The 27,979-nt window shown below is 43.3% G+C and overlaps 2 protein-coding genes across 3 annotated transcripts; both read right to left on the bottom strand.

Annotated features, from left to right (window-relative positions):
- Nucleotides 1-1,320: 1,320 nt before the first annotated feature.
- On the bottom strand, nt 1,321-6,108 carry LOC121554192 (P2Y purinoceptor 3-like). The gene is made up of 2 exons (XM_041867672.2): nt 5,851-6,108; nt 1,321-2,907 (listed from the first exon to the last, which is right to left on the bottom strand). Exon 2 carries the CDS (start codon nt 2,752-2,754, stop codon nt 1,321-1,323), a length of 1,434 nt encoding a protein of 477 aa, XP_041723606.2. The 5' UTR covers nt 2,755-2,907; nt 5,851-6,108.
- Nucleotides 6,109-7,105: 997 nt separating this feature from the next.
- Nucleotides 7,106-18,508, bottom strand: LOC121554624 (schwannomin-interacting protein 1). Of its 2 annotated transcripts, none has more exons than XM_041868278.2 (7): nt 18,068-18,508; nt 11,143-11,470; nt 9,843-9,982; nt 9,389-9,482; nt 9,112-9,267; nt 8,196-8,313; nt 7,106-7,915 (listed from the first exon to the last, which is right to left on the bottom strand). In XM_041868278.2, exons 2-7 carry the CDS (start codon nt 11,380-11,382, stop codon nt 7,815-7,817), a joined length of 849 nt encoding a protein of 282 aa, XP_041724212.2. In that variant the 5' UTR covers nt 11,383-11,470; nt 18,068-18,508; the 3' UTR covers nt 7,106-7,814. The 2 variants fall into 2 exon arrangements, with proteins under 2 accessions (XP_041724212.2, XP_041724211.2); XM_041868277.2 differs by having other exon boundaries at nt 11,143-11,450.
- Nucleotides 18,509-27,979: the final 9,471 nt, after the last annotated feature.

The raw sequence follows: 27,979 nt of genomic DNA, 5'->3' as shown, positions 1-27,979 counted from the left end.
TCTTTACGGTCCATCAGTCTCACCTCACCTTCATTTGAGAAAATGGAAGGACAGAGTAGAGTTGAGTAGGTTCCAAGATCCATAGGTCCTGACAAGTGCTTGTGACATCACTACGGTCTCTAGATTCTAGAATGTAGATAGATAATTGTTTGTGAGTGGATCTCTGTGTATTTGAAGGGACGCTGTTGTTATGAATATGGGACTTTTTACATTTTATGACTTGGGTCTTTGGCTGCTCTCTACCTAGCATTGATGTTGTCTGATATGTATGAACTGTAATATCTTCATAGCTAAAATAAAGTATTATTATTATATAAAAAATATATATATAGATTCTAGAATGTACAACCCCATTCCATGTTAAGTCAAGTGGGTTGTTTTTGTGAATGAGTGGAGAGTATTTCCCTGATTTGAGGGCGTTTTACAACTTTTTTCTGTGTGTGAGTGTGTTTGTGTTTAAATTAACTTAGTAAGGTTGGCCTTTGGGTTGTGTTCAGGTGAAAAGGGAGATTATTAACATTATTGCTAAGCCACTTTGTTTACAAATCCATTACCATTTTTTCCCCTCTCTCTCTCACATTTAACAACACAAACTCATTGGGCAGTAAGTTTACATTAAACATGTTTAATTCAGTCATATTTTACACATTTTGAAAATGTCAGACACCAGATAAACAGGAAATAGTTCCGATACAGTTGTCATTGAGGGCTGTCATCAAAAGATACAATAACAGATAACAAGTCTGTCTCTGAGTTTTGTTTGCCTGAGGTATAACTTCCTTCAACTCAACAAAGTTATAAAAACAAACAAAGAAAATCAACCCCCCAAAAAGGTATAAGAGTCCGTCATGGTTTTTATAGTACAGTGCCAGCGTCATCATCTAGATCTAGTCATCAATATTTGAATACTGCAAATGATAGTATGTTCATCTCTAATGTCCTTTGTGTCTCCAAACAGATCTTTTTACATCCTGAATTCACACCCAACCATTTATTTTGTTCACAAATGTCTGTTTCTGAATTAAACACATAGAATGCAGAAGACTTGCGTCGCCACACAGGGTTTCTTAAACTATGGGTCGGTACCCAAAGTGGGCCTGGGCATGTGAGAGGTGGCTCGTGAGTTATGAGAATAAATCTAGTCACACACAATTTTTTCTTAATTTGGGTCATTGGAGGACGATTAGGGGCATGGGAGGACAGACAATTTCTCATTTGGGTCTCGAGTTGAAAACATTTAAGAAACCCTTCAAACAACAACTCATCCTATTCCTGCCAGCATTGATCCCCTTGGGAGGAATAAAGTCGATCGAATTGAACTTATTCCGCAGTATATCTGACTTTGGTTTTGGTCACCCCGCTGAACAGATGTACAGGTGTTTTATTAGTCTCTTTATTGTTACCCTTGTTATTGACCACGCCCCCCTCCTTGCCCCTGTTGCCCCCCTCCTCCTCGTCCCCCGCCCTTCTCAGCTTCCTCAGCGGCCAGAGGAGCCAGTGCTGCTGGTTGGTGGCGGTAGTATCCGGCGGTGGGCAACAGGGGGCGCCACCCCCTTTCTCCTTGGTGAAGAAGTAGAGGAGTGCGTTGAGCCAGGCGTTGAACGACGCCAGTGGGCGCGTGATCTTATAGCACATGGAGACCATGGTCATGGTGTGGCACGGGACGCCCTTCCTCACTTTGAGGATGAAGAAGATAGTCCTGGTGACGTGGAAGGGGAAGAAACAGAGGGCGAAGAGAAGGGTGATGGTGATGATGGTTTTGATGGATTTACGACGCCTGTGGGCGTATGGAGAGTGGGCTCCGAGAACGATTGACATCCCCTCTCCTCCTCCCTGAAGTCCTCCTTCTCCTACAACTCCAGCTCCATTCCCTCCTGCCTCTCCACATCCTCCTCCTCCTTTCCCACTTCCCTCTCCCCCTCCTCCTCTACGCTGTGACTGGGGCTGGGAGCGCAGGGTCCGGAATATTGTCAGAACCACTTGTGAGTAGCACCAGGCGATGATGGAGAATGGAAGAAAGAACCCCAGCAGATGCAAGATGATCGCATATGGAACATAGTCTTGGAACTCCTTATCTATAGCGTCGTCCCAACAGTTCTGATACGTCTCCACCTCCCCAGTACTGATACTACCAACGGTACCGGTATTATTACCATTAATTGCCATCGCCTCGTCCCCTACGCCTCTCATCACGTGGCCCGTTTGGGCGAACCGGAATATCGGGCAGGTGAGGGCGAAGACGACCCCCCACACCAATACACACGTCCCCTTGACCGCTCTCTTGGTCTCCAGTGTGATGGTCCTCATAGGGTGACATATCCCCAGGTAGCGATGGACAGAGATACACGTCAGGAAGAATATCGAACAATACAAGTTGAAGTAGAACAGGAAACGGACCAATCTGCACATGAAGTCCCCGAAGACCCATCGATCGCGCATCACGTAGCTAGCCACCAGGAAGGGGAGCGACAAGCCGTACATGAAGTCAGTGGAGGCTAGGTTGACCATGTAGATGAGGGAGGCGTTCCAACGCTTGGTGCGTCTGAAGGAACGCCAGAGAACGATAGAGTTGAGAGAGATGGAGAAGAGGAAGGTGAAGGAGTAGCACAGAGGTAGGAAGATGTACTTGTAGGATTCATTGATGCTGCAGGAGAAGGGAGGGAGCAAGGGATTGACAGAGGAGGAGTTGAGGAGGCGGCGTACTCCTTCGACGATGATGTCATCATTGAGCGCAGGGGTGTCAGTCGTCGTCATGGTGATGTTTGGGTTTTTCAGTTTCAGTGACAGTTGAGGCGGTGATATCTCCTCTTGCCATTCCACTGCTCCTTCTGGCCCCCTCTGTTACCGTTCTAACGATCCAAATCCCAGGTTTACTTCTGTTGTCTTCTCAATTCAAAGTCTGTTCACCTAGAAAGAAAGAGAGAGAGGGTTGTTAGAATCACCATGCGTTCATTACGTCTCATATCAATACATTTTCATAGTACACTTCACTGTACAGTGATATGAGATTGTTAGAAGTCTGGAATTCTAGAATATTCCAAATGGTCATCATTCTTTTTTTCTTTCTTTTCATTCATTCATCCCTATGTACCTCCCCCTTGCTGACCGGTGACTCCACCCAGCTCCTTACACAATCGCCAGTGCTGTTTGCCCTCCTGTGTGTGTGTGTTGCCTTACTGTACGACTGTATCCTGCTGATTCAGTCTCTTCTCACTCCATTAACTCATCAATCAGTAACTACACCTCCCCTCGCACTATCCATTCATCCATCCATCCATCCATCCCCGCCTCCTCCTTGCCTTCCTTTCAAACTCCATCCATCCTTCTTTTCATCTCAAGACTTATTTCTGCATTTTGATGTAAATTACATCATTCATGGGCATTCTGTATGTCTATGGTCTATCCTGTGTGCCATTCTGTTTCTGCTCTACTGCTAACCCCTTATGGAATTGTCATGTTAAAACAGTTTAGCTTGACAATGTCGATGGACTAGGCAGAAGCACAAATAGATCTGGGACCAGCCTGTAATAATACCACTTAGAATGTAGCATGAATCAGCATTAGAATGAAGCAATGTATACTACAAACAGATCTGGGACCAGCCTGTAATAATACCACTTAGAATGTAGCATGAATCAGCATTAGAATGAAGCAATGTAATGTATACCACCAGGCAACTATTAGTAGCAACTCATTCAATATACACCGCCTGATCCAGTGCTTTGCACGTGCTCAGTCACTCCCAACCCACTCCCCCTCCATCCATCCATCCATCCACCACATTAGGTTGAACACACAAGCAGGTGCGAGTAGGCTATACATGGTGTGTGTGTGTGTGCGATCAGCAATCACCATCACTTCACACATATAGAGATTTCGATAAATAGAGGTCATATGTGCACCAACAGGTGCAAAAAAAACAAAGCAGTAAAATATAAAACAATGAATTCTATTTAATCTGGCTATTCCACCAGAGGCGTCATGCACCCCTGAAATCTGAAGGGGCACAAAGAACACTACCGGTTTTAGAACACCTACTTATTCAAGGGTTTTTCTTTATTTTTTACTATTTTCTACATTGTAGAATAATAGTGAAGACATCACAACTATGAAATAACACATATGGAATCATGTAGTAACCAGAAAAGTGTTAAACAAATCAAAATATATTTTATATTTGAGATTCTTCAAATAGCCACCCTTTGCCTTGATGACAGCTTTGCACACTCTTGGCTTTCTCTCAACCAGCTTAACCTGGAATGCTTTTCCAACAGTCTTGAAAGAGTTCCCACATATGCTGAGCACTTGTTGGCTGCTTTTCCTTCACTCTGCGGTCCGACTCATCCCAAACCATCTCAATTTGGTTGAGGTCGGGGGATTGTGGAGGCCAGGTCATCTGATGGAGTACTCCATCACTCTCCTTCTTGGTAAAATAGCCCTTACACAGCCTGGAGGTGTGTTGGGTCATTGTCCTGTTGAAAAACAAATGATAGTCCCACTAAGCCCAAACCAGATGGGATGGCGTATCGCTGCAGAATGCTGTGGCAGCCATGCAGGTTAAATCACAGACAGTGTCACCAGCAAAGCCCCCCCTACACCATAACACCTCCTCCTCCATGCTTTACGGTGGGAAATACACATGCGGAGATCATCCGTTCACCCACATCGCCTCTCACAAAGACATGGCGGTTGGAACCAAAAATCTCAAATTTGGACTCCAGACGAAAGGACACATTTCCACCGGTCTAATGGCCATTACTCGTGTTTCTTGGCCCAAGCAAGTCTCTTCTTCTTATTCGTGTCCTTTAGTAGTGGTTTCTTTGCAGCAATTCGACCAGGAAGGCCTGATTCACGCAGTCTCCTCTGAAAAGTTGATGTTGAGATGTGTCTGTTACTTTAACTTTTATTTATTTATTTACTTGAGCATTTATTTGGGCTGCAATTTCTGAGGCGGGTAACTCTAATGAACGTATCCTCTGCAGCAGAGGTAACTCTGGGTCTTCCATTCCTGTCGCAGTCCTCATGAGAGCCAGTTTCATCATAGCACTTGATGGTTTTTGCGACTGCACTTTTTCCGGATTGACTGACCTTAATCTTTTAAAGTAATGATGGACTGTCGTTTCTCTTTGCTTATTTGAGCTGTTCTTGCCATAATATGGACTTGGTCTTTTACCAAATAGGGCTATCTTCTGTATACCCCCCCTGTATACCCCCACTACATTAAGAAGTAAATACATTCCACAAATTAACTTTTAAGAAGGCACACCTGTTAATTGAAATGCATTTCAGGGGACTACCTCATGAAGCTGGTTGAGAGAATGCCAAGAGTGTGCAAAGCTGTCATCAAGGCAAAGGGTGGCTATTTGAAGAATCTCAAATATAAAATACATTTTGATTTGTTTAACACTTTTTTGGTTACTACATGATTCCATATGTGTTATTTCATAGTTTTGATGTCTTCACTATTATTCTACAATGTAGATAATAGTACAAACAAAGAAAAACCCTTGAATGAGTAGGTGTTCTAAAACATTTGACCGGTACTGTACATGGGCAAGATTTAAATAATGCTACATAACTGAAGTTCTAGAATTAGAACAATATTCACATTTCTAAAAGTTGGCCCAACTCTCTCTATATATGGCTCTGGAATAGATCATGACTAAATTGCATCGTCTCGGTTGTACTATGTGTGTCATGTCTGGACCCTGGTTGCCATAGAAAAGTATGGCACATAGAGAGAGTGGCAATACATGGAACTGTAATAAATGTATACATGTAACCGTAAACAAAACATAAATACTTTAATCTCTGCAATTGGTTAGCGTAGTGGGCGACATAAGGACTTACCTGTTGATGCGATGTTCACTTCTGTGCAAAGCTTCCTCTATCCCTGTTTTCCAAGTCAGAAAACAGAGAAAATGAAACCCCCAATTTGATCTATGTTCAAGAAACCAAGGAGAGAACAGGAGAATATATATATATGGACAAAATGACCAACGAAGAAACTCCTTGGAAAGTATCTCTCTCTTTTCCTCCTTTTCTCTTTCTTTATATGATGAGTCACCTTCAGTCGTTCAGTCTCTATCTCCTTTTTTCGGTCTACCTGTTTTTGGCTCCTCTAACTAAAACATCCCTTTCTTTGTGTCTCAGGCTGTGTGACACAGTCCCTCCCCCCTCCCGCCTTCTCTCCCTCCCTCCTTCTCTCTCCCTCCCTCCTCTCTCCCCTCTCTCTCATCCTATCCCTCTATCACTCCCTCCTTTCTCCTGTCCCTCCCTCCCTCCCATTTTTGCTGATCTAGACATTTGGCTAAGGCAAACTCTGACCAGGGCAAATCCCACACACACACACACACACACAAGCACACACACACACACACACACACACACACACACACAGACACACACCTCCCAACACTCAGGCAATGTATACAATTTACATCCATGCTAAATACATTATGCAAATACATTATGCTACTTACTTAATTCATCTATAGATACAGCTACATGCAAAATAGCACTAGCACACCTACATATGTAGCATTGCCAACCTGTTTATTCAATACAAAATGATTGAAGAATAGAACATCAAAAGGAAGTGACGTCAAACTCACTCCTGTGACGACGTGTAAATGCATGTAAACAGCACACAATCCCAACGCTCCCTGCGTGTGTGTGTGTATATCTATGTGTGTGTGTGTGTTTGTATATCTGTGTGTGTGTGTATATATCTGTGTGTGTGTGTGTGTGTGTGTGTGTTACTCCCTTGCAGAACTGTTTTATGACAACAGCCCCAAACAGGCGAGGCTTGCTCAGGGACCTTGTCGGTCGGCTGATCGGTAGACATTTTTGTCATTACAGCATTATGAATGCAGGCTGATATAATACTCAACTTATATTCCCCTCTTTCAATGGCCAAGTCATTGAGTTGAGCTGCGCTCACGTTACTGTGTGTGTCTGTTTGGTTAGTAATGTCCCTTTCTATGACTGACTCATTTGACGATCATCATACATACATACATACATACATACATACATACATACATTCATTAAAACATGCAGGAGATAGAACTGAAGACAATGAAATGTGTCCAAACAACAAGAATAAAAACAATCTGTAAAACTTTATTTGAACTCTACGTCATAACACTCAGTGACAAGAAAATCCTATGATATTATTATGATGCAATCAGAATCACCTTTATTCAATGTATATGACGCATTGTTCGAATAATGTGCTACCAAACAATCATTACATTTCAATATATGGATGACGATGATATTAGAGCTAGATCGATCCATGGGCAGCAATAGCAGTTTATTAATCCCTTATAATATTACAGTTATTTCCCCCTAAAACACTACAACACTAACAGTCCAGATAACAGTCCAGACATACACATTTGATTTACCGCAAAAAAACACAGAGGGCAAACAAAACTGGTTGATGTGATGTCATAATGAATGTAAAACTGGGTGTAATCATGTCATTTCAACCAGTTTTGCTCACTGGGTATAAAATAAAAACAAAACGCTGTGCAATTCAATCAAAAAGTATTTAGGAGTGATGCAGTCTCTTCAGAGTGATTTGACTCATCCTTTCATTTGAAGAAGAGTGTCTAATCCAACATCGATTAATTGTGACATCACCGACACCGGGATTCAATTTGATGTGATGACGACTCACCATAGATTTAGAATGATTAGAAGGATTCTATGGTTACGGGACTTCTCATAGAGATAGAACCCTAGAGAGGAATTTCTAGTTCCAAATCCGTGACACAAACTGTCCCCCCACCTTGCCTGGGACTGGGTCAGAGTGATGTCATACCCTGTACCTCCAGCAGCATGGCGTCCTGTTCCGTCCTCAGCTGGTCCCGAGTCTGGAGGTCAACCACCAGCTCTGTGCTCAGGTCTGATGGGATATATACACACACAGGCACACACACACACGCACACAGGCACACACTCAGGCACACACACACAGGCACACACACACACACACAGGCACACACAAAATGTAAGGTCAAAGGCAGAGTTTTACAGATCATTTGACAAAGGTGAAATCAATGTAAAATAATGAGGTTGGTATAACTTCTAAATGAAAAAGGTGAAATATACTATATCTATTAAATATAATGTAACCTGTATCTAAAATGGAAGTATATCCAGTGTATTAGCTGAGTGACCCTCACCTTGTATTGCCTTATTGAGAGAGTTTCTGTGAGTGTTGAGTTCTTTGAGACTGAAGGCCTGCAGGTCTCTACAGTCTAGCTTTCCATTCTTCAACAGTTGATCACCACACGATAGACTCTGAGACACAGGGGACAAGCTGAAGGGCAGAATAACTGGCTAGACTCTGAGACACAGGGGACAAGCTGAAGGGCAGAATAACTGGCTAGACTGGGAGACACAAGGGACAAGCTGAAGGGCAGAATAACTGGCTAGACTGGGAGACACAGGGGACAAGCTGAAGGGCAGAATAACTGGCTAGACTCTGAGACACAGGGGACAAGCTGAAGGGCAGAATAACTGGCTAGACTGGGAGACACAGGGGACAAGCTGAAGGGCAGAATAACTGGCTAGACTGGGAGACACAGGGGACAAGCTGAAGGGCAGAATAACTGACTAGACTGGGAGACACAGGGGACAAGCTGAAGGGCAGAATAACTGGCTAGACTGGGAGACACAGGGGACAAGCTGAAGGGCAGAATAACTGGCTAGACTCTGAGACACAGGGGACAAGCTGAAGGGCAGAATAACTGACTAGACTGGGAGACACAGGGGACAAGCTGAAGGGCAGAATAACTGGCTAGACTGGGAGACACAGGGGACAAGCTGAATGGCAGAATAACTGGCTAGACTGGGAGACACAGGGGACAAGCTGAATGGCAGAATAACTGGCTAGACTGGGAGACACAGGGAACAAGCTGAAGGGCAGAATATAAGATAACTGAGGATAAAACCTAAGAACCAAAGACTGTGGGCCTCGAGGACAGTACGTTCAGCCCCTAGTCCCTCCTTCCTAACCACTCCTGTAGATCTCAAGGGTTGTATCAGAAGGCAAGGGGAAGCAAGCGCCATATTGCTTAAACCTATTCTCTCTCTCACCTCCTGTTTCTGCTCCATCCTCAGCCTGTTTTTGAGGGCACTCAGTGCAGCCTTGAAGCCTGATGATTTGCTTTTGGTGGCAGCCGGGGACTGGGGCTGATGGGGCACCTGCACGCTGGAACCGTTGGAACCATTCTTTACCACCATTTTGGAATTCTGGAGTGGCCAAAACAAGATGGTGACAGGGCTTTAAATAAAACAGTTATACTTTCCAGTCCCTCTTTCTTTCCTTTCTGATTTATATGAGCTGTAGCACTCTACCTATGGCTGACCTTACCTTTGCGCAAATCGTTTCCCCAGAATCCTCCTCCTCTTCTTCGCTCCCACTGTCATTGATGAAGCACAGCTGGAGGTTCATCTGATTTGAAAGACTGAGGAGAACAAACAATTTTTTGTTTTTGTTAGAATCATGAACAAATCCCACTTGTGACCCCAGTGTGATGAAACGAAGGGAGAAGCGTAAAGGTCTGAGGCGAGAAGCAAACTCACAACCTTGTGGTCAAGAATCGGTCTAGACTTAGTTTTCGTTTATTAATTCAACCATTAAAAAAAAACTATTCAAAGACAATACCAGATGCTCTCAGAAAGCTAGCTCCCTAAGGGGAGTGGTCATCATGTTTATCAATGCCAGGGTCATTGCATTACTATCTGGCTGGTTACTGTACTTTTACTATATAGTTTAACAACACTATCATAACATTATGTTTGGTAGACAACGCCATGCTTCGTACCGAGAGGTCAGGGCTGTCACGCGGCTATTGCAGTCCTCCGCCTCTCCTCCATCCTCCCAGTTCTCTTTACTCTCCCCTCCATCCCTCTCTAGCGGCCGGCTCTCTAACAACTTCTTCCCTCGTTCCAGGACACTGGAAGACTGGAGATGAATCGGATATAGGAAGCACAAGTTAGACAGAGCGAGATATGGAGGGTATCCCTTGTATGTAAACGCTAACTTTAGTTACTAACTATTGTATATGGTGTCTTTCAACCAGAGATGTAGTGTAGGGTCACCTCACGTAAACGCCGTTTAAGCACCATTTGTGTTTAGCCAACTATTTTCTATTTCAGAAATATGCATTAAACGTAAAGGGAGCGTTACTTTATTCACTGCGACCAGTGACCACCGATCAGCGTTTACCCATGTTTTTTTTATTTAAAACTACTACATCACTGCTTTCAACGCAAAACTAGCCACTTAACAGAGCACTTGACTTGATAACATTCCATTAATGGAAACATTTGTTTGTAACGCTGTTTCACTGATATAATTTATATAGCACACTTCCCTCAAACAAAATATCACAGGCCTAAACTGCATCACCTGTCCCCATCCAAACCCTGACCCTCTCCTTCTCCCTCCTCATCCCACTCTGCTCTCTTTGTCCCCATCTCCTCTACCTGTCCAAAAACACCTGTCCCCATCTCCTCTACCTGTCCAAAAACACCTGTCCCCATCTCCTCTACCTGTCCAAAAACAACTGTCCCCATCTCCTCTACCTGTCCAAAAACACCTGTCCACATCTCCTCTACCTGTCCCCATCTCCTCTACCTGTCCAAAAACACCTGTCCCCATCTCCTCTACCTGTCCAAAAACACATGTCCCCATCTCCTCTACCTGTCCAAAAACACATGTCCCCATCTCCTCTACCTGTCCAAAAACACCTGTCCCCATCTCCTCTACCTGTCCAAAAACACCTGTCCCCATCTCCTCTACCTGTCCAAAAACAACTGTCCCCATCTCCTCTACCTGTCCAAAAACACCTGTCCACATCTCCTCTACCTGTCCCCATCTCCTCTACCTGTCCAAAAACACCTGTCCCCATCTCCTCTACCTGTCCAAAAACACATGTCCCCATCTCCTCTACCTGTCCAAAAACACATGTCCCCATCTCCTCTACCTGTCCAAAAACACCTGTCCCCATCTCCTCTACCTGTCCAAAAACACCTGTCCCCATCTCCTCTACCTGTCCAAAAACACATGTCCCCATCCATAACTAACAGACAGCATTCAACTGTAACCCCTGACACACACACCTTTGTCTTCTTCTCTCTCTTTTCCTCTTCCTGTTTCTCCAGCTCGGCGATGCGCAGGCTCAGCGCCTCCCAGTGCATTATGGGTAGACCCAGGTCATCCTCTCCGTACGAGCCCTCCTGCCACACCAACGCTGCTCCCTCTGCATCTTCATCATCCTCCTCCTCTTCATCATCTTCCTCAGTCTCGTCGCTCTCTTTCTCCTCTCCCCGCTCCCTCTCTCTCTCCTTCTCTCCCTCCATCTCTTGTGTCAGTAGGACAGCGTACCAAGGTGGGTAGATTTCACGCTGCTCTGGGGAGGAGGGCGGTTCTGTTTGTATAACAGAAAGACTAAATAGTTGTTTATTAACACTTTATAACAAGTTATAAACAAATATATGAACCTACTGTTATAACACTACTTGGTGTTAGGCCTACTACTTCAACATTATGATATATAAGGAGACAATTTGACTTTGAAGAAGCTATCAGCAATATTCGAAGGAAGATATTTTAGGATGACTTGAAGTTGGAGTGACGACAGAGGAGAGACTTGGTACGTTTGTTTTTAAATGGACATGGAACATCCTGAATCCTTGGAAAACTAATATCAAGACTTAAAATGTAATAATGGTACCATGTTAACAGTGTCTATCATGTGGCAACAGTCTATCAAAGTAGCACTCACTGTCATCATTAAGTGCTTTGAGAGGCTAGTTAAGGATCATATCACCTCTACCTCACCTGACACCCTAGACCCACTGCAATTTGCATACCGCCCCAATAGATCCACGGATTATGCAATCACCATCGCACTGCACACTGCCCTAGCCCATCAGGACAAGAGGAATACCTACGTCAGAATGCTGTTCATTGACTACAGCTCAGCCTTCAACACCATAGTGCCCTCCAAGCTCATCATTAAGCTTGGGGCCCTGGGTCTGAACCACGTCCTGTACAACTGGATCCTGGACTTCCTGACGGGCCGCCCCCAGGTGGTGAAGGTAGGCAACAACATCTCCACTACGCTGATCCTCAACACTGGGGCCCCACAGGGGTGCTTGCACAGCCCCTTGCTGTACTCCCTGTTCACCCATGACTGCATGGCCAAGCACGCCTCCAACTCAATCATCAAGTTTGCAGACAACACAAAAGTGGTAGGCCTGATTACCAACAATGACTAGACAGCCTACAGGGAGGAGGTGAGGGCCCTGGCGGAGTGGTGCCAGGAAAATAACCTCTCCCTCAACATCAACAAAATGAAGGAGCTGATCGTGGACTTCAGGAGACAGCAGAGGGAGCACGCCCCCATCCACATCAACGGGACCACAGTGCAGACGGTGAAAAACGTCAAGTTCCTTGGCGTACACATCACTGACAATCTGAAATGGTTCACCCACACAGACAGTGTGGTGAAGCGCATCTTCAACCTCAGGAGGCTGAAGAAATTTGGCTTGGCCCCTAAGACCCTCACAAACATTTACAGATGCACCATTGAGAGCATCCTGTCGGGCTGTATCACCGCCTGGTACGACAACTGCACTGTCCGCAACCGCAGGGCTCTCCAGAGGGTGGTGCGGTCTGCCCAACGCATCACCGGGGGCACACTGCCTGCCCTCCAGGACATCTACAGCACCCAATGTCACAGGAAGGCCAAAAAGATCATCAAGGAACTCAGCCACCCGAGCCACAGCCTGTTCACCACGAGATCATCCAGAAGGTGAGGTCAGTACAGGTGCATCAAAGCTGGAAAACAGCTTCTATCTCAAGGCCATCAGACTGTTAAATAGCCATCACTAGCCGGCTACCACCCAGTACCCTTCCCTTAACTTAGTCACTGTCACTAGTCGGCTACCACACGGTTAATCAACCCTGCACCTTAGAGGCTGTTGCCCTGTGTACATAGACATGGAACACTGGTCACTTTAATAATGAAACACTGGTCACTTTAATAATGTTTACATACAGTTTTAACCATTTCATATGTACAGTGCATTCGGAAAGTATTCAGACCCCTTTACTTTTTCCACATTTTGTTACGTTACAGCCTTATTCTAAAATTGATGAAATTGTTTTTTTCCCCTCATCAATCTACACACAATTCCCCATAATGACGAAGCAAAAACGGGTTTTTAGAAATTGTAGCAAATTGATTTTTTTCAATTACTCAAATATCAGGTATTCAGACCCTTTACTCAGTACTTTGTTGAAGCACCTTGGCAGCGATTACAGCCTCAATACTTCTTGAGTATGACGCTACAAGCTTGGAAGACCTGTATTTGGGGAGTTTCTCCCATTGTTCTCTGCAGATCCTCTCAAGCTCTGTCAGATTGGATGGGAAGTGTTAGTGCACAGCTTTTTTCAGGTCTATCCAGAGATGTTCGATCGGGTTCAAGTCTGGGCTCTGGCTGGGCCACTCAAGGACATTCAGAGACTTCTCCCGAAGCCACTCCTGCGTTGTCGTGGCTGTGTGCTTAGGGTTGTTGTTCTGTTGGAAGGTGAACCTTCGCCCCAGTCTGCGGTCCTGAGCGCTCTGGAGCAGGTTTTCATCAAGGATCTCTCTGTACTTTGCTATGTTTATCTTTCCCACGATCCTGACTAGTCTTCCAGTCCCTGCCGCTGAAAAACATCCCCACAGCATGATGCTGCCACCACCATCCTTCACCGTAGGGATGGTGCCAGGTTTCCTCCAGATGTGATACTTGGCATTCAGGCAAGTTTCATCAGTCCAGAGAATCTCGTTTCTCATGGTCAAAGTCTTTAGGTACCTTTTGGCAAACTCCATGCGGGCTGTCATGTGCCTTTAACTGAGGAGTGGCTTCCGTCTGGCCACCCTACCATAAAGGCCTGATTGGTGGAGTGCTGCAGAGATGGTTGTCCTTCTGGAAGATTCTCCCATCTCCACAGAGGAACTCTAGAGCTCTATCGGAGTGACCATCGGGTTCTTGGTCACCTCCCTGACCAAGGCCCTTCTCCCCCAATTGCTCAGTTTGGCGGGAGGCCAGCTCCAGGAAGAGTCTTGGTGGTTCCAAACTTCTTCCATTTAAGAATGATGGAGGCCACTGTGTTCTTGAGGACCTTCAATGCTGCAGACATTTCTAAAAACCTGTTTTCGCTTTCTCATTATGGTGTATTGTGTGTAGATTACTAAGGATTTGTATTTATTTAATCAATTTTAGAATAAGGCTGTAACGTAACAAAATATTGTAAAAAGTCAAGGTGTCTGAATACTTTCCTGAAGGGGCTGTTTTTCTGCTTTGGGGCAGAAAAACAGCCCCAAAGCATGATGTTTCCACCCCCATGCTTCACAGTAGGTATGGTGTTCTTTGGATGCAACTCTGCATTCTTTGTCCTCCAAACACGACGAGTTGAGTTTTTACCAAAAAGTTATATTTTGGTTTCATCTGACCATATGACATTCTCCCAATCCTCTTCTGGATCATCCAAATGCACTAGCAAACTTCAGACGGGCCTGGACATGTACTGGCTTAAGCAGGGGGACACGTCTGGCACTGCAGGATTTGAGTCCCTGGCGGCGTAGTGTGTTACTGATGGTAGGCTTTGTTACTTTGGTCCCAGCTCTCTGCAGGTCATTCACTAGGTCCCCCCGTGTGGTTCTGGGATTTTTGCTCACCGTTCTTGTGATCATTTTGACCCCACAGGGTGAGATCTTGCATGGAGCCCCAGATCGATGGAGATTATCAGTGGTCTTGTATGTCTTCCATTTCCTAATAATTGCTCCCACAGTTGATTTCTTCAAACCAAGCTGCTAACCTATTGCAGATTCAGTCTTCCCAGCCTGGTGCAGGTCTACAATTTTGTTTCTGGTGTCCTTTGACAGCACTTTGGTCTTGGCCATAGTGGAGTTTGGAGTGTGACTGTTTGAGGTTGTGGACAGGTGTCTTTTATACTGATAACAAGTTCAAACAGGTGCCATTAATACAGGTAACGAGTGGAGGACAGAGGAGCCTCTTAAAGAAGAAGTTACAGGTCTGTGAGAGCCAGAAATCTTGCTTGTTTGTAGGTGACCAAATACTTATTTTCCACCATAATTTGCAAATAAATTCATTAAAAATCCTACAATGTGATTTTCTGGATTTTTTTTCCTCAATTTGTCTTTCATAGTTGACGTGTACCTATGATGAAAATTACAGGCCTCTCTCATCTTTTTAAGTGGGAGAACTTGCACAATTAGTGGCTGACTAAATACTTTTTTCCCCCACTGTACATACATATACAGTACCAGTCAAAAGTTTGGACACACCTACTCATTCAAGGGTTTTTCTTAATTTTTACTATTTTCTACATTGTAGAATAATAGTGGAGACATCAAAACAATGAAATAACACATATGGAATCATGTAGTAACCAAAAAAGTGTTAAACAAATCAAAATATATTTTATATTTGAGATTCTTCAAATAGCCACCCTTTGCCTTGCTGACAGTTTTGCACACTCTTGGCATTCTCTCAACCAGCTTCACCTGGAATGCTTTTCCAACAGTCTTGAAGGAGTTCCCACATATGCTGAGCACTTGTTGGCTGCTTTTCCTTCACTCTGTGGTCCAACTCATCCCAAGCCATCTCAATTGGGTTGAGGTCAGGTGATTGTGGAGGCCAGGTCATCTGATGCAGCACTCCATCACTCTCCTTCTTGGTCAAATAGCCCTTACACAGCCTGGAGGTGTGTTGGGTCATTGTCCTGTTGAAAAACAAATGATAGTCCCACTAAGCCCAAACCAGATGGGATGGTGTATCGCTGCAGAATGCTGTGGTAGCCATGCTGGTTAAGTGTGCCTTGAATTCTAAATAAATCACTGACAGTGTCACCAGCAAAGCACTCCCACACCATCACACCTCCTCCTCCATGCTTCACGGTGGGAACCACACATGCAGAGACCATCCGTTCATCTACTCTGCGTCTCACAAAGACACAGCGGTTGGAACCAAAAATCTCAAATATGGACTCATCAGACCAAAGGACAGATTTCCACCGGTCTAATGTCCATTGCTCGTGTTTCTTGGCCCAAGCAAGTCTCTTCTTCTTATTGGTATCCTTTAGTAGTGGTTTCTTTGCAGCAATTCGACCATGAAGGCCTGATTCACGTAGTCTCCTCTGAACAGTTGTTGTTGAGATGTGTCTGTTACTTGAACTGTGAAGCATTTATTTGGGCTGCAATTTCTGAGGCTGGAAACTCTAATGAACTTATCCTCTACAGCAGAGGTAACTCTGGGTCTTCCATTCCTGTGGTGGTCCTCATGAGAGCCAGTTTCATCATAGCGCTTGATGGTTTTTGCGACTGCACTTGAAGAAACCTTCAAAGTTCTTGACATTTTCCGTATTGACTGAGCTTCATGTCTTAAAGTAATGATGGACTGTCATTTCTCTTTGCTTGTTTGAGCTGTTCTTGCCATAATATGGACTTGGTATTTTACCAAATAGGGCTATCTTCTGTATACCACCCCTACCTTGTCACAACACAACTGATTGGCTCAAACACATTAAGAAGGAAATAAATTCCACAAATTAACTTTTAACAAGGCACTCCTGTTAATTGAAATGCATTCCAGGTGACTACCTCATGAAGCTGGTTGAGAGAATGCCAAGAGTGTGCAAAGCTGTCATCAAGGCAAAGGGTGGCTATTTCAAGAATCTCAAATATAAAATATATTTTGATTTGTTTAACACTTTTTTGGTTACTACATGATTCCATATGTGTTATTTCATAGTTTTGATGTCTTCACTTTTATTCTACAATGTAGAAAATAGTAAAAATAAAGAAAACCCTTGAATGAGTAGGTATGTCCAAACTTTTGACTGGTCCTGTATATATACGCTGAACAAAAATATAAACGCAACATGTAAAGTGTTGGTCCCATGTTTCATGAGCTGAAATAAAATATCTCAGAAAGGAGTATTTCTGTCTGTAATAAAGCCCTTTTGTGGGGAAAATCTCATTCTGATTGGCTGATCCTGGCTCCCCAGTGGGTGGGCCTATGTCCTCCCAGGCCCACCCATGGCTGTGCCCTTGCCCAGTCATGTGAAATCCATAGATTTGGGCCTAATGAATTTATTTCAATTGACTGATTTCCTTATATGAACTGTAACCAGTGGCGACCCATCATTCAGTGCAGGTGGGGCAGAGCTTGTCATCCCCTTTTGTACATCTCAATTGTCAGTAGAAACCACATTTGTTTAAGCAAGTCAGCCATATTTTTTTTTAAGGCAGTAAATGAGGCTGAATGAACTGTTTCGCTGCCAGACAAGGCTCCGCTGATTGCCAGGTGTAGTAGTGGTAAGGTGTTGGGACTGCTGTTGGGACTCTGCTGTTGGGACAGCTTTATGTAGGCCCTAACAGTTTGTGGGCACCGTTTGTCATCGTTATAGTGCAATGAATGTATTGTTTAGTGTTGTGTTGTGTAGTGGCTTTGCTGGCATGCATCTACATATTATTATTTTTTTGGGCCCCAAGATCTACATTTTAACTCGTTGAAATTGTTGCGTTTATATTTTTGTTCAGTATATATATATATAAATACTCTGGACTCCGATATTGCTCGTCCTAATATTTCTATATTTCTTAATTGCATTATTTTACTTTTAGATGTGTGTGTATTGTTAGATATCACTGCACTGTTGGAGCTAGGAACACCCCGCAATAACATCTGCTAAATATGTGTATGCGACCAATAACATTTGATTTGAAGTGTGTACAGTGCAAGACTGCAGAATCATATAATAAAATAAAATAAATCAATAATGTTATATCAAGGAAAAGTGTTTTCAAGACTGAAATACTAGAACGGCTACAGTATGTGAGTGTATAGGTCTAAGGGATAGCCTGGAGAAAAGGAGAAGTGACACGTATCGATAGATGTAGGATATAGGCATATTATTTAGTTAGCCAGTGATCGATTGTGTAACCCAATAGCTATCAGAATCACTTACCAATTTCCCCCAGGAGTACAAACTTCTTGCGCTGACAAACCGGGGGAGACGATTATTGTGCCCACATAACTTTCTCTCTTCCTTGAATAAAAACTCTTCCTAGTTTACCTATATTCTCCTTCCTGCTCTCCCTCCTTCTTACTTTCCACCCTTACTTTCATTCCCCCGTTCCTTTATCTGAACTTCTTGCTCACTCTAACTGGAGTAGGGCGTTGAATTGCAAGACTATCCAACGTGTGTTCAAGCGGCTATGATTTAAAGTATAGTTTGTTACAAGTGGCGCAGTTACGTTAGTAGCCTAAACGTTATGACGGTTTTTAGTAGGCAAGAAAATCCACTAATTCGTGCGACAAAACAATCGAAACAAAAGCGTAAACCTTCAGGAATTAAACGGCTTTTCGGTAGGGACACACAGGGAGAAAGAGAGATGAGGGGTGGAGAGAAAAGACGGGCTGAAGAAGTAACGAAAAATTGCCAGGTGTCCAATTTCACAGTTTTTAGCGGACTACTGACATTCAAATGATTGAAGAAAGTACATTTGATTGGGTGGCTTTAAATTCTGATTGACAGGGAGATGATTGCAAGGAGAACACAGACAATTGTTAGTTAACTTTGTTTAGTAATTTATTAGGCTATTCCTCTTGTACCATTAGTATTTGGGCAAGAAGTCACACGCCAGCAAGTCCTTACAAGTTCACAATATATGGCAGAGGGATGCCACAACACAGAAACAATGAGTACATTTACATGCACACTAATAATTCGATGTTGAAATGATTATGGCAGTAGGCAGGTTGTGCAATAGAGTGTAAACGCCTTATTCTGTTTATCTTAATCGATGCAAGGTCAAAATACAGTTACATACACACAATAATGCGATTAAAAACATTTAAACACCTTAATCTTAATCGTTGTTCCAGGGGTGTATCTGATCTGTGCATGTGCCATCACCAGCCGAGTGAACCTCCCTCTTTAGCCAAGTGAAGTGTGTTTGGAACAACTTAAATGTATGCGTTTTAGAAGTTGTTTTCACATACAAAATGTATATGTCCGAACTCAGAATCAAATATGCTTCCCAAAAATAACATGCTTGCTGTGGTAGAACGTTTATTTTGATTGGCGATTTTCGGCATTTATCAGAGTGCCATCAAGTAGCCTGATTTCAGATGTAAACAGTATTATTAGGTCAATCGTTCATCTTGCAAATCATGTAAACGTTTTAATCGAACTATTATTTTAATCTGAGTATCCACAATAATCGTATTATTGTGTGCATGAAATGACTGCATGCTACAGCTATGGACTGTAGCCTAGGCCTACTGTAGCCCCCAAATAGTTAGACGTTTAGGTAGGCTATTATCTGTAGGCCTACTATCAACAATTAAATGTATTATGAAAGTGAATAATTTAGTGATTCTAATGCAGTTTCTTTTTTATGTACAAGTTTAGGTCTAACTATTGTGATTGTCCCCAAAATTTATTTGAATTCTTCCACAAACATAGGCCTGATTTATTTACAAGTAATCTATTATCTATTTGAATGATTTGGTTTAAATTCCTCTAAAACGAAGGGATTAGTTAAATGTCTTTATGGCATCGTAGTGGAGATGATTTACGATGACTGTTATGTGTGTGTGTGGCAAGAGAGGAACACACACAGTGACGCCCAGTTTTAGGCCTCAAGTTAAGGGCAATTCCTCAGGCCATCCTCTATTTCTGTGCTTACACTGCCGTCTTGTGGCCAAACCAAGACACTACAACCTCCTCTGCGAAACATCCAAAATTGATAGTTAGATGGTAATTTATTAGAAACCGGAAGAGGTAAAATGTGTTAATTATGTATTTAGACTTGTACATGTACTCAGGATATACTGCAGTCAGAGGGAAAATGCATACTTGTACAAGTAGACTACAGTACAGTATATTGCAGTTGTCTGCTAAATGGCATATTATTATTATTATTATGAAGCCTGCAGGGACGGCTTGTTCAATAGGGCGATATGGGCGACGCACTGCCAAACGGGAAAAGGAAGGGATTTTTTTTCTAATCAATTATATCACGGCAACAGCAGTTATCAGTGTTCACGTCTGATCTGCCAGCCACTAAATGTCAAATCAGGCTAAAGTCGTGCTTCAAATGGCCCCGCCCGTTTTTTGGGCGATTTCAGTCAGGTTGAAAATCGCCCAGAAGTCTCTCATAGCCTGTCATGTAAAATCTATTTTTTTCACATTTCAAAGCTTTCAATACATTCTCTATGGGTGTCTGTGGGCATGCACTTACGCGCTTTCGTCATACGTGACGTAACGTTGAACGTAACTAAGACAATGGCGGCTAGCAGCGTCTATGTTGCGACCTGCAGTGTGGCGTTATTTTATGTTTTTAATTTGTAGACTTAGTTTACAAACATTCTGCAAACATTCTGCTTTGGACTGATCTTCGGTTTTGGACTGATCTTGTTGATCGTGTACATACCCGCTACGAACGGACTAAATAATGAAAACGCTGCTGGCAGCGGAATCCCAATACAGCTGGGAGACTTGGCTGGATGACAGAGTCCCGGACAGAGAGGTGGAGCCGGCCGGCTTCACCCTGGTCAGAGCGGACCGCGATCCTGGTAAGAGAGCGACTCTGTACCCCGACATTGAACTGCTTTCTGTGTCATTGAACCTTACTATTGTTGATAAAACAAGTTTACTGGAGAACGGAGACCAAGTAGAGACTTTTGGACAAGGTGGATAATTGTATAATATAAGGCAGTTTATTCAGAGGTAAAGATATCTGGAATCGCGTGCACGGACCCGTTCGTCAAACTCGTAGGGAGTTTATCAGAAGAGCCCCTAAACATTGTGTGCTGACATTTTATACAATAAAATGAAGTAGGTTGAATCTAGTAGTTCTGATCTTCTGATTGGTCCTGATGAGTTGGGCGAGGTCACCTCCAGGCTAGTGTCACTGTTGCATTGGCTCTGAGTCGGGTTCTCTGTCTTCAGATGTTCAGCCTAAGAGAAGAGGATTTGTGTGTGTGTGTGTGTGTGTTTGTTATCAGTGTGTGTGTGTGTGTGTGTGTGTGTGTGTTTGTTATCAGTGATGATGTGTGTGTGTGTGTGTGTGTTTATCAGTGATGATGTGTGTGTGTGTGGGTGTGTGTGTGTGTGTCCTCAGGGCAAGAACTCGTGAGTTGGAAGAACTGAGAGACCTATGGCGTGGGTGTTATCCTTAGCCACCTGCTGACAAGGCTGACAAGATAGGACTCTTGTTCATTGTATTGAATACAAAGGCCCAACACAAAATGGGTCATGCACAAGATTTTAGTCAGACCAAGCTATAACATTATATATTTACTACGACAGTACATTCAACCAAAAGCTAATATAACAAAGGCATCAGAGATTATTTATAATCTGTCACAGAAACTGGAATCCATCTCCCCAGATCAGTCAATAAATGCTTCTGGTATTGACTTATATGCTGCCCCTGTCTTCATGTTGTTGCTGGACATATCTTTTTTAAAATGTGTGTAGGTCACCTAAATCATCAGAAAAATTGCCCCTCCTGAGAATTTTTTCAGGAGCCGCCACTGGAAGCCTGTGATTTTGGTAGAATCAGCAATTTGACATCATCTGCAGTCTGCCACAATTTGCTTTTAGCAATAATTGACCTTCCACCATATACTGGGTTGTATGGGCTGTAGGCTATATGATTTTGGTTCAGTCTGTTATGACATTTTCTTGTTATTTTCCTCACAAATTATCCGATGTAAATACAGTGCCTTCGGAAAGTATTCAGACCCCTTGACCTTTTCCACATTTTGTTACATTACGGCCTTATTCTAAAATTGATTAAAAAAAAAAAAAACTCTGCAATCTACAAACAATAACCCATAATGACAAAGCGAAAACAGGTTTTTAGAAATGTTAACAAATGTATTCAAAATTAAAAACAGAAATACCTTAATTACATACAGTTGAAGTCGGAAATGTACATACACTTAGGTTGGAGTCATTAAAACTCGTTTTTTAACCACTCCACAAATGTATTGTTGACAAACTATAGTTTTGGCAAGTCGGTTAGGACATCTGCTTTGTGCATGACACAAGTAATTTTTCCAACAATTGTTTACAGACAGATTATTTAACTTATAATTCACTGTATCACAATTCCAGTGGGTCAGAAGTTTACATACACTAAGTTGACTGTGCCTTTAAACAGCTTGGAAAATTCCAGAAAATGATGTCATGGCTTTAGAAGCTTCTGATAAGCTAATTGACAACATTTGAGTCAATTGGAGATGTACCTGTGGATGTATTTCAAGGCCTACCTTCAAACTCAGTGCCTCTTTGCTTGACATCATGGGAAAATCAAAAGAAATCAGCCAAGACCTCATAAAATAAATTGTAGACCTCCACAAGTCTGGTTCATCCTTGGGAGCAATTTCCAAATGCCTGAATGTACCACGTTCATCTGTACAAACAATAGTACGCAAGTATAAACACCATGTGACCACGCAGCCGTCATATCGCTCAGGAAGGAGACGCGTTATGTCTCCTAGAGATGAATGTATTTTGGTGCGAAAAGTGCAAATCAATCCCAGAACAACAGCAAAGGACCTTGTGAAGATGCTGGAGGAAACGGGTACAAAAGTATCTATATCCACAGTAATATATATGGACATAACCTGAAAGGCCGCTCAGCAAGGAAGAAGCCACTGCTCCAAAACCGCCATAAAAAAGCCAGACTACGGTTTGCAACTGCACATGGGGACAAAGATATTATTTTTTGGAGAAATGTCCTATGGTCTGATGAAACAAAAATAGAACTGTTTGGCCATAATGACCATCATTATGTTTGGAGGAAAAAGGGGGTTGCTTGCAAGCCGAAGAACACCATCCCAACCGTGAAGCACGGGGGTGGCAGCATCATGCTGTGGGGGTGCTTTGCTGCAGGAGGGACTGGTGCACTTCACAAAATAGATGGCATCATGAGGAAGGAAAATTATGTGGATATATTGAAGCAACATCTCAAGACATTAGTCAGGAAGTTAAAGCTTGGTCGCAAATGGGTCTTCCAAATGGACAATGACCCCAAGCATACTTCCAAAGTTGTGGCAAAATGGCTTAAGGACAACAAAGTCAAAGTATTGGAGTGGCCATCACAAAGCCCTGACCTCAATCCTATAGAACATTTATGGGCAGAACTGAAAAAGCGTGTGCAAGCAAGGAGGCCTACAAACCTGACTCAGTTACACCAGCTCTGTCAGGAGGAATGGGCCAAAATTCACCCAACCTATTGTGGGAAGCTTGTGGAAGGCTACCCGAAACGTTTGACCCAAGTTAAACAATTTAAAGGCAATGCTACCAAATACTAATTGAGTGTATGTAAACTTGTGACCCACTGGGAATGTGATGAAAGAAATAAAAACTGAAATAAATCATTTTCTCTACAATTATTCCGACATTTCACATTCTTAAAATAAAGTGGTGATCCTAACTGACCTAAGACAGGGAATGTTTACAAGGATTAAATGTCATGAATTGTGAAAAACTGAGTTTAAATGTATTTGGCTAAGGTGTATGTAAACTTTCCGACTTCAACTGTATATTATATCTGAAGAATACGTAGGATAGAATAGTATATGTACAGCAATAGTTGAATAGGATGGCCTTGACTAGAATACAGTATATAGAGTTGAAGTCGGAAGTTTACATACACCTTAGCCAAATACATTTAAACTCAGGAAAAAAGTAGCTACTCAGTGTGACTGGTAAGAGAGGAAGAGAGCTATTCAGTGTGACTGGTAAGAGAGGAAGAGAGCTATTCAGTGTGACTGGTAAGAGAGGAAGAGAGCTACTCAGTGTGACTGGTAAGAGAGGAAGAGAGCTATTCAGTGTGACTGGTAAGAGAGGAAGAGAGCTATTCAGTGTGACTGGTAAGAGAGGAAGAGAGCTATTCAGTATGACTGGTAAGAGAGGAAGAGAGCTATTCAGTATGACTGGTAAGAGAGGAAGAGAGCTATTCAGTATGACTGGTAAGAGAGGAAGAGAGCTATTCAGTATGACTGGTAAGAGAGGAAGAGAGCTATTCAGTATGACTGGTAAGAGAGGAAGAGAGCTATTCAGTATGACTGGTAAGCAGCAAGGTGTCTTTATTTTGCTGCAATTTGACAAACAACAAGCTGGAATACATTCATGAAAACATACTTCTACAAAAGCCATTCTAATGTATTATTTAAAGTACTAGCGACCGTAACAAATGAGGATGCAGGAGTAGTAGTACTGTAATAGTACTGTAGTGGTACTAGGATACTGTATATACTATACATAATAATAATAATAATAATAATAATAATAATAATAATAATAATAATAATAGTTTGGTCGGTGCTTATAGTTGTCCTAATTGGAAATGAGTTTTTTTGCATATCCCAACTCCCCCTGAGACACCCTCAGAGAGTGGGGTCATGGCCAGGGTCATGCTCTATATACTAGTTAGTATACTGTAGTAATACTCTAGTAGTACTAGTATACTTCCTATACTGTGTATACCATTATACTATACTCTATGCACTAGTATACTGTAGTAATACTGTTGGATTGAAAAAAATATTTATAACGAGACAAAAATAAATATAAAAATTCAAATCAAAAGATGTCACTTATATATATATATATATGATATTGGTTTATCCAGATATAGCCTCCCTTTCATTGTTAATGGTAATAATATCCATCATCATCATCATCATTGTCGTCAACGTACAATAAATGTCAATGCATTTAAATATCAAATATATTTTCATCATATGCGTTATATTATTGCTAACGTCAACTGTAATCTCAAAGCTATAATATTTTATAATAGTTGTCATAATAATAATCCAAATACAAATCGGTACATCGGGGGAAATATCACATCAGAAAATAACAGTCATGCATTTGGAGTAGAATGCAGAGAGATGGGGGTGGGTGCTTGGGACATGCATCAGGGGATATTATTGGAGGAGAAAGGGTAAGCAGGCCCTCTTATTGGACAAGAGGTGCTTGAGCAACTGTCACTCACTCATCAGAACACTCACGCACACAGCCATTCATACACCCCACAGGAGTCTGCTGAGGGGAGGACGGCTCATAATAATGGCCGGAACGGAGCCAATGGAATGGCATCAAACACCTGGAGACCATGTGATGGTATTTGATACCATTGCACTGATTCTGCTCCAGCCATTACCACGAGCACGTCCTCCCCAATTAAGGTGCCACCAACCTCCTGTGATACACACATGCAATCTTTTCAGTCAAACAAAGTGGTTGCGTCCCAAATAGCACCCTATTCCCTATATAGTGCACTACTTTTGACCAGGGTCCACTACTTTTGACCAGAGCCCTATGGGATTAGGGTGCCATTTGGGAGTGAACCAGTATCTAAATACTTACAGATAGTCTTTCACTTTTTACAATTCTTCTCAATATACGTTTTTTTTTTTTTTACTTTGTTTTTTAAAGCTAGACTACTCTACTCCAGTCGTTAAATAGGAGTTGTACATGCCCGGTAAATAAACCAATCACAATGCTTTGCTGGAAGACCTACTGACCAATCACAAGGCTGATCCTGATTCCTTCTACAGTGTCAACGGACGAGAGTTGAAATAAATATGACATCACACACATGACATCACACAAATATAGACAGACCATCACACAGATGAACACACAGACAGACACATACGAGTAGACAGACGGACTTATCACAAAGCCCTCGAGAGAGCAGCCAAACTCACAACAGTCCATTATACTGACACCGTAGTTGGTGTAAACATGCAACTGTAACACAAAAATAACATACTGAAAAAGATAAAGAAAAACCCACAAAGAGGTATTATGTATATGTCACATTAAAGATAAATAACCCTGGTACAGACAGGAGTGGAGTACATAACCATGGTACAGACAGGAGTGGAGTACATAACCCTGGTATAGACAGGAGTGGAGTACATAACCCTGGTACAGACAGGAGTGGAGTACATAACCCTGGTATAGACAGGAGTGGAGTACATAACCCTGGTACAGACAGGAGTGGAGTACATAACCCTGGTACAGACAGGAGTGGAGTACATAACCCTGGTATAGACAGGAGTGGAGTACATAACCCTGGTATAGACAGGAGTGGAGTACATAACCCTGGTACAGACAGGAGTGGAGTACATAACCCTGGTATAGACAGGAGTGGAGTACATAACCCTGGTACAGACAGGAGGGGAGTACATAACCCTGTTTTCTTGTTTTTCTTCCCTTTCTATCTCTTTCTTCCTCCACCTCTCTCTCTCCCTCCTTCCTCCATCTCTCTCTCCCTCCATCTCTCTCTCCCTCCTTCTCTCTCTCCCTCCTTCTCTCCCCTATTCCTCTCTTTCCTCTCCCTGGTCTCTCTGTCTCCTCTCTCTCCCCCCTTCCTCCATCTCTCTCTCCTTCTCTTCATCAACCCCAGCCACTGCAGTACACAGCCCAGCCAGGCCTGTCTGTCTCATAGCCAGTGAAGGGCAGACGCAGCGTCCTGCTGTTTCACACACGCTCTGAGTGAATTACTCACACACACACGCTCTGAGCGAATTACTTCAGCCTCCATTAGACTAACGAGAACGCTCATCCTCTGGGGACACGGAGTGATGGATGGATGGATGGAAGAGAGAGAGAGGGATGGAGGGGGAAGAGACAGTGAAGGGGAGGTGGAAAGAGGGGGGAGTGGAAAGGGGAGAGATGTATAGGAATAGATGAGAGAGATGGAGGGAGGAATAGATGAGAGAGATGGAGGGATGGAGAGGGAGGAATAGGTGAGATATGGAGGGATGGAGAGGGAGGAATAGGTGAGAGAGATGGAGGGATGGAGAGGGAGGAATAGATGAGAGAGATGGAGGGATGGAGAGGGAGGAATAGATGAGAGAGATGGAGGAATAGATGAGAGGGAGGAATAGATGAGAGAGGGAGGGATAGAGAGGGAGGAATAGGTGAGAGAGATGTAGGGATGGAGAGGGAGGAATAGGTGAGAGAGGGAGGGATGGAGAGGGAGGAATAGGTGAGAGAGATGGAGGGATGGAGAGGGAGGAATAGATGAGAGATGGAGGGATGGAGAGGGAGGAATAGGTGAGAGAGAGGGAGGAATAGGTGAGAGAGATGGAGGGATGGAGAGGGAGGAATAGGTGAGAGAGATGGAGGGATGGAGAGGGAGGAATAGATGAGAGATGGAGGGATGGAGAGGGAGGAATAGGTGAGAGAGAGGGAGGAATAGGTGAGAGAGATGGAGGGATGGAGAGGGAGGAATAGGTGAGAGAGATGGAGGGATGGAGAGGGAGGAATAGATGAGAGATGGAGGGATGGAGAGGGAGGAATAGATGAGAGAGGGAGGGATAGAGAGGGAGGAATAGATGAGAGAGATGGAGGGATGGAGAGGGAGGAATAGGTGAGAGAGATGGAGGGATGGAGAGGGAGGAATAGATGAGAGAGAGGGAGGAATAGGTGAGAGAGATGGAGGGATGGAGAGGGAGGAATAGATGAGAGATGGAGGGATGGAGAGGGAGGAATAGATGAGAGAGATGGAGGGATGGAGAGGGAGGAATAGGTGAGAGAGATGGAGGGATGGAGAGGGAGGAATAGGTGAGAGAGATGGAGGGATGGAGAGGGAGGAATAGATGAGAGATGGAGGGATAGAGAGGGAGGAATAGGTGAGAGAGATGGAAGAATAGATGAGAGAGGGAGGAATAGATGAGAGATGGAGGGATGAGAGTGAGGAATAGATGAGAGAGATGGAGGGATGGAGAGGGAGGAATAGATGAGAGAGATGGAGGGATAGATGAGAGATGGAGGGATGGAGAGGGGGAGGGAGGGATGGAGAGGGATGGAGAGGGAGGAATAGGTGAGAGATGG

Source organism: Coregonus clupeaformis, chromosome 39 (assembly GCF_020615455.1).
Source record: "Coregonus clupeaformis isolate EN_2021a chromosome 39, ASM2061545v1, whole genome shotgun sequence".
NCBI classification, from domain to species: Eukaryota; Metazoa; Chordata; class Actinopteri; order Salmoniformes; family Salmonidae; genus Coregonus; species Coregonus clupeaformis.
This window is presented reverse-complemented; position numbering and strand designations above follow the sequence as displayed.

Coding starts and splice junctions, on each gene's coding strand:
- LOC121554192 (XM_041867672.2), bottom strand. CDS start 2,754: ATGACGACGACTGACACCCCTGCGCTCAATGATGACATCATCGTCGAA.
- LOC121554624 (XM_041868278.2), bottom strand. CDS start 11,382: ATGGAGGGAGAGAAGGAGAGAGAGAGGGAGCGGGGAGAGGAGAAAGAG. Junction 9,268..9,388: donor GGGAAACGATTTGCGCAAAG/GTAAGGTCAGCC, acceptor TGGCCACTCCAG/AATTCCAAAATGGTGGTAAA. Junction 7,916..8,195: donor TCTCAATAAGGCAATACAAG/GTGAGGGTCACT, acceptor ATATCCCATCAG/ACCTGAGCACAGAGCTGGTG.